The 7488-nt window shown below is 39.1% G+C and overlaps 1 protein-coding gene across 1 annotated transcript in view; it reads left to right on the top strand.

Annotated features, from left to right (window-relative positions):
- The first annotated feature begins 2766 nt into the window (after positions 1–2766).
- tmem150a (transmembrane protein 150A) overlaps positions 2767–7488 on the top strand; it is a 12428-nt gene continuing 7706 nt past the window's right edge. The window contains exons 1-2 of the mRNA XM_015374534.1: positions 2767–2865; positions 6434–6686. Of these exons, the coding sequence (XP_015230020.1) occupies positions 6622–6686 (65 nt within the window). The 5' untranslated portion in view covers positions 2767–2865; positions 6434–6621. The remainder of the gene's footprint in view (positions 2866–6433; positions 6687–7488) is intronic.

The raw sequence follows: 7488 nt of genomic DNA, 5'->3' as shown, positions 1-7488 counted from the left end.
GGGTCCCTATGTCCTCCAGCAGTCTAAGTCTATAGCAGCACAACTATAGAGATAGCTCAGGATAACCAGGTGATCAGTAATCATTAATAAACATTCGATTTTTTCCGAACATCTTCATAGTTTGCTTGTTGCAGCCTTATTATAAAAGTGAGTCTTTCCATGCTGTGAGTTTCTTCTTCAGCGTCCATCCAGGTTTTAGCTGTTAGGGGTTCTTGTTTGGAGCATTTGCGTGTGACGGTGTTCTGTCAGACCAGCATACCTATAGTCGATACGCATGCACAAGACGTCAGACTTGCGTTTATCCCTTTATTTTTGTATGAAAAATAGACTTTAAACTATCTTAATGGACGTGCATCACTTTAGAAATGTACCAAAGAAACAATTTAAGGTCAGATTGCCATACGCTTAAAAAAAAACTTTGAGGTTGTTTAAAGTGTATTTTTCCCTAAAGGGATAAACGGGTATTGATGGAAACAATTTTAAGACCAATAAAAGACTGATTTAAGACATATTAATACTAATTAAGGCCCTAGATTTATATCAAGGAATTCAATGCCTTTTAAGAGTTTTTAAGGATCCGCCTGAACCTGATTTATACGGTGTTGATACCAAGTTAACACTTCTGTTTTTATATGCATCACCAAATATACCAATTATCTCTTTTAAATAGTCGTCCAATACCTGAAGGTTTACATAAAAATCTTTATTTCATTCTAACCTTTCCAAAGCCATCTAGGTTAGGCAGGCTAAATGTTTTCTAAATATTTTCTTATCATTCAAAGATAATAAAGGTTATTTTTTTGTCTCCCTTCTGAGAGATTGTAAGGAATTTTTTGTGAGTTTTGTTTCCTAAGCTGGTCTGATGTCTGTCAGCTTGAGGAAGCATCAGCCCTTTAGGCAATAGCCTCGGTCCATCAGACTGAGGCTATTGACCTGAACCTCGGGTTCCTGAGACATGACCTTCTAGAAGAAAGTTCTGACTCTTCACAACAACTGTGGCTGGAGAATTCCAGTCAGAAAGCGTTTGGCTGTGAAGGAGTCCTTTGTGTGAGATAACTTCACTGCTCCATTAATCCTCTCTATAATCAACAGATTATCGCCTCACACACTTATCAATGGTGGAAGGTGACCAACAGTGGTGCCTGCTGACCCTAATGTGGCCTTCACCGAGCTTGTATTTACTATCCCATTCCAGGCACACAGTGAGCTGTTAAAGCAGTACAGGTAATGTTTAAATACAGAAAGCATTCATCAGATAGTCTGCAGAGGACATGCAAACAGAAAGGTTGATGTTTGGATGATGAATATAACTAGCATTGGTCTTAATTGAAAGCCATGTTTAGAAAAGACCTCAGTCATGATCTGGTGACAATATATCTATGTGTGTTTCAGTGTTAGATCTTCGATCTGTTGTGAAAGTTGGTTGTTTCCAAGTAGAGATTAACCAATACATCGGCCGACAAACATTTTTGGCTTTTTTTCTCCCCTGGTTTCTGCATCAGGTGATGCATGCATGCGACGTCGCTCCATCAGAGCATTCAGCAGCAATGCTTAAAAAATCAGCTGAAGTGTTCACGTTGCTGCTGCCTCCATTTTCCATCCATTGTTTGACTTGCTAATAAATGTTTATTGTTGCTTAAACTGTAATGTGTGTAAAAACAAAAAAAAAAACATTGTGTTGTTTTTATCACATAAACAGAGGAAAAAAATGAAATATCAACTAAAATTGGCAAAAAAAAAAAGAAAAGTACATGATGGAGATGGGTTAGAGGTCAGAATGGGTTACAGAGGCGGTTCTAAGCCAAATGTACCGGGGGGCCACGAGGGGGCCAGCGTTGTTTTCATGGGGGAAAAGCATGAAATATAAAACAGGTGAAGGGATTCAAATATATTAAGATGGCTGCATGAAGTCAAACTTCTATCCAATTAGGTTGTATTAAAATCCTGTGTGTTATTAGGTCAATATACATTCATACTTTAGGAATTTTAGATATTTTTACTTAATTTAAGTTGAAATTACTGTTTTCTATAAAATCTGAATTAGAGCTCAAGAGAAACTGATAAACTCAGCTGTAAAAATTTGTTTCTTTTTATTTGTTTTGAAAAAATCATTTAGCAGATGACCCTATATAAATACTTCTGAAGCCTTATCACCTTTTCTTTTTTTAGATATCAATAATTATCCATTGATTATTCTTTGCTGACCGGACTTCTCCTTTAAAATGTATTTCATAGGCTAAAGAGGAAATTGCTTTAAAAAAAGCAAAAGTCAGCAGAAAATAGTCTCCCCTGACAGTCTGACTGACAGTCTGATCAACAGGATCACCTCTTTGAATTTGTGCAAATCTTCATGCAAAGCTGCAGAGGGCCTGAAAGAAGGAGGTCTTTGTAAAGTTGGTTTTACACCCATCAGATTATGAGATTACAGTAAAATAAAAGCGCTGCATATGTCAGAATTATGTTATTGGTTAATTAATTTAACCGATAACAGTGATAGACAATATGTGAATATAACGCTTAAAATAAATAATGCTTTCTTTTTGTTTGTGTTAAACTATTAGGCATCCATCCTCTCAGTGTAGGTTATTATACACTGCAGTACATAAAAATACATTTACTAAATTATTTTAAAAATGGAATTAAAAACATTTTAAAAAGATTCCAATTATGATTCTATTTAGATTTTTAAAAAGTATAAATATTTTTAGTATTTTTATTTTTAATATTAACAACCCGCGTTCATGTTTTATTTTGAAAGGTGAAACCGGAAGCTCTTGCGGCAGCTAGCTTTATTAGCTCAGAAAAGGATGTTTTTAAAGGGAAACGAAGGTTGATAAGGTCTGTTGTGGGCACAGCGGGTGGAAGGTAGGAGCAAACTCTTGTCTTCCGGACTAACTGAACATATTTATCGGTGTTTTTACCCCATGAACGCCTCCTGTTTGGCGGCTTTTCTGTTCGGTTAGCGGAAATCAAGATGCGGCCAAGTGTCAGCAGTGAAGACGGCAGGAGAACATCAGCTAACGGCTAGCTAGGCTGGAGCTAGCAGGCTAACCGTTACCATTAGTAGCGAGACCAGACGCTTTGTTTTATGTTGTCTACTAAAGGAGAAAATATACATATAAATATAGAGATAAAAGACTTGAAGTGTTTTATTTAACAGGTCTGTTTTTTTTTTTAAAGCCTGTGTTTAAATATTCAGGGGCGGATATTTGTGGAGTTCATCCCGGGGTTGGTGGTCTGACTGGGCCCCTCTGCTTGTTTGGAAACAGTGCAAAGTTTTCAAGTTGGCCCAAAAATGTTGGCAGCTTCTAGAAAACATGTCTAATAATTGTCAGGAGAGAGTTGGGCTTTGGTTAAAACAAATAGTTTTTACTTTAAACAAAACCTTTCCCACGATGCACCAGTGTTTTTTCTGTAAATATAACTGACAGCTGCAAAGAAGCCATGATTAATTTTAATGATTCTCATTAGCCGTTTCCCAGTTCACAAGAACCTCAGTATGGACTCATGTTCACGCCAAAAGTCTGGACTGGGAGGACGGGAGCAGGCAGAATACATCTGGGGCCGTTATTCAGTATGCTTTCTTGAGCGTTCTCGTGTGTTCGTGAAACGTCATCAGTCTCAGCCCGACCACTGTTCCAATTGCCGAGAACGCACCAAATCCCCAGATGTTGTTCTCGCCCCGCCCTCTTTACCCAGCATGCATCAGAGCAGACTTCTCAGTTCTTGAGATTGACAGCTGTCCCAGCATGCACTGCGGCAGCAGCAGCTTTCAATGGAGCGCTCCATTGAAAGTTAAAAGTTCTCTTTTCTGTTGCTGTTGTTCAATAAAAGTACGTTTTAAGATCATTTGAGATGAGAAAATTATACTTTTAGCTTCACTATATGGTCCATTTACCGATTTAATATGTAATTAAAAAAAAGATTTCCGAAGGTGAAAGGACCGCGGCAACCAGCGGAGCTCAAAAGCTAACCGCAGCCCGTCTATCGCATCCCTCTCTCTGCATAGCCGTGTGAGAAGGACCGCTGGCTCTGATGGAGATTTTTTTTTTTTTTTTTTTTTGGCAAAATGTTCATTTGATTTGTGTTTATCTGACTGTGTTCATTATTATTCCCCCAATATATGAAAAAAGTCAGAATTTATTATTATCTAGAGACTATTAATAACAGGAGGAGAAACGCAGCTCCAGACTAGCTTTGAATGTGGTGATGTCATCAGTACGCTGCTGTTCTAAATGACACAGATTTGTGCTGCGTGGTCGCGTTCTCACCAAGTCCAGACTTTCCTGTGTTCTTGCCAAGACCGTACTTGATGAGAACGCCAGTCTTTACTCGCGTTCTCATCAAAGCTAGTCTGGAGCTGCATTTCACCTCCTGTTATGTTCGTTTTATTCTTTATACATCATGTGCATTGTTATTCTGTTAGCCAGATTAAGACAGAGTAGAAGGCCTTCCTTCACATTGTGGATGTCACTGTGTGTACGGAGGTCATCTAATCAGGACAGCCTTCGTGTCTTTAAAAATACACAGGTTATGGGAACATCTTGGAGCCGGTCTGATAGAGGAGAGCTATCTGTAATCCTTGGGCATGGATGGCGTGTCAGTTTCTGATACGGACATCTAAACATCCACATGATGCAACACATAGACTCATGAGCTATAAGAAGGAGGAGATGACCTTGTTTGGGGCTCAATCTTTGCCGGACGCTCGCGGACGTGATTTTTTTGAGCCCACAGCTGTGCAAGCTCCAAGCATTTACTCTGTCCTGTAACGACCTGATCTGGAATAAACTCTGTTACTTTTTTACTCCTGTTTTTATAGTCATTTTTTATATGTTTTACCCAGTTTGAGTTAAGGGTAGTAAGTAACTTGCTCCCAGGAAAAGAACGTTGGGGATGCCCCGAGGCACAACGGCTTTTTTAGGGGGCATAACTTCCCCATTTAACAGTTATTAATAGAGAGACGCAGACGGCCCGACGTCGGCCCTGGCTGCCGCAGACGGGCTAACGTTAGCCCTGGGAAATGTTCCATATAGTGAAGCTTAAAGTATAATATTCTCCTCTCTAATGATCTTAAAACGTACTTTTATAAAAGACCAGCAACAGAAAAGGGAACTTTTATCTTAATACTCTGAGCTCTGTGAGCGCTAACCTGGAAGCTGCTGCTACTGCAGTGCATGCTGGGACAGCTGTCAGTCTGCTCTGATGCATGCTGGGTAAAGAGGGAGGGGCCAGAACAACATCAACTTATTGAACAACTTAAGAATGATCAATTAACTTATTTATTATTTTTTTAGCCTAATATAAAAAGGGACGCTTTTTAATAGATTGTTTATAAATAAATAAACTGACATCTAGGAGAAAAAGTATTAATGGTTTATTTTGAGTACGGTAAATGTCAAAACTGATTTTTAATTGTAAAGTTTTTATATATTTTTTATAGATGTTCTTTATTAATGTTGCTTTTTTTCTAACTAAAATGTGTCTAACCAGATTATTTTACATTTCAACATTTCATGTGCAAAACGTCTCGTATTTGAAAAACATTTAGAAGGTGAAACTACCAAACTGGTTCTGTGAGTTTAAATCGGACCTGCTGGACGTTTACAAACTGCTGCCTTAACGTGTCATCTGCCAGCTCTACGCCGACTCGTCTATAATGTTCTGGTTCTGCTGCCGCCTCGGTGCTTTCATGGCCTCCGGTTCCAACTAAAGCCCTGCCTCCAGAGCAGCTGATCAACTCAGGACTGAAGTTACAGGAAGTTAGCTTTAAAGGTTGTGGTTTAGAGGAAGTATAACTGCAGGAACACAGACACTCAGAAAGCGTTAGATTCCTCTTGTCATCTGAAATTTAACAGTTTTATTTTTCTTTCTTAACTTAAACTGACTTGATAAAGGATCTTTTAGAAACCATTGTCTGGCTTTGCAGAAGTCAAACGTTTGCTTTTCTCTGCGGTTTAATTTCCGTGGTCCCCTGCATTAAAGGTTCCCTCTGAGCCAGGAGGCGGTCGGGTCCGTGAACCCGGTGAAGGTTTCCTTCTGAGCTCTGATAGAAAGTTTGGGGCTCGGTTCTGTTCCCCATGCGCAAGATGTCAGATTAGCGTTTTTTCTACGAAAAATAGACCTTAAACTACCTGAACAGGCACGTATCCCTTTAGTCATGTACAAAAAAACCAAAAACATTTTAAGGTCAGATCGCCATATGCTTAAAAAAAACACCAAAAAGTAATGAAATGTTTTATTTGTCTGACGGGGAATGCTCATCTGACAGTTCCAGTTGCATGTTTTAGTTTGGGCTGAAAACAAACATCACCTTTAGTGCTGGTTTACTAAATGAAGATTGAAATGAATCCCCCCCCCCCTGCAGATCTTCTCCACCCCAGAGTGGACCCCTCTCTGACAGTTTGACCCCCCCCTCTGTTGTCTCCTTCAGGGTGCAGGGAGCCGTGGAGCAGAGGAGCTGTGCCAGTCCCCCTTCTATCCTCTCATGTCCCACCCCCCCGTGTGTTTCCCAGTCTACCAGTCACCCTCCCCCCCCACCCGACCCTTTCCTGATCCATCCTGTGAGGTTGCCCCCTCGCCCCCCCATGCTAGGGACACAGCCAGCCGCCTGCCAGCCCAATGACCGCCTGGATCGTCCTGCCTGTCAGCCTGGCTGCCTTCTCCATCACAGGGATATGGATAGTGTGAGTCACTCTGAAGCTTCAGCCTCTCATCAGCTCTTTGTTTCTTTACATGGTGTTGATTTTCAACAGTATTTCCAATAACCTACAGAACATAAGGGTGGTCTCACATTAAAGGAAAAGTTCAGGGTGGTTGACTTATTGTCTGATATTCAGCTTGTCTTTTTTTGCACACCAGGATATTTTAGAGCAACACTTATTCAGCACTTACTCAGCATATGAGAAAAGAAAAAACACAAACATTCCTCCAAATATCCCTGAAAAGAAGAAAACCCAATTAGAACAATAATTGTGTCTTTATTTCCAAAAGATCAGCCCAAATTGTTTTAGTGTTATAAATAGATCAGAAAATACTGAATCAAATGTATTATTCGAGTAAATAACGAAGGTTATTTCAGGAAACTCCATTAGACCAGCTGCAACTCCAGTTCACTGATCAGCTGTTTCTCTGGTTGACCTCTGACCTTTTCTCTTTTTTTTTTTTTCCCAACAATATTTTTTATTGTATTTTTAACAGATGTATCTGCCATATAACCAATACAGTCATGTTTGTAAACTTCTAAATCTTAGTTGAGACTTAGAAAATAAAAGTTGAAGCGGAAAATATAGAAGTTGATGTTTAATGTCAGATTTTTACCTTATAATGTGAAAAACTAAAAAAACAAACATAAAAAATTTGCATCTACATTCAGTTTAGTATTTTAATTACACTTTTTTAATTACATTTTTTTGCAGTTTTAGATTTTATATTTTCAGATTGAAATCCGTTTCTGTCAGTTTCTGTTTCTTTTAATTTCATATTCCT

The sequence above is a fragment of the Cyprinodon variegatus genome, unplaced genomic scaffold, assembly GCF_000732505.1.
Source record: "Cyprinodon variegatus isolate N-32 unplaced genomic scaffold, C_variegatus-1.0 Scaffold105, whole genome shotgun sequence".
NCBI lineage: Eukaryota > Metazoa > Chordata > Actinopteri > Cyprinodontiformes > Cyprinodontidae > Cyprinodon > Cyprinodon variegatus.
This window is presented reverse-complemented; position numbering and strand designations above follow the sequence as displayed.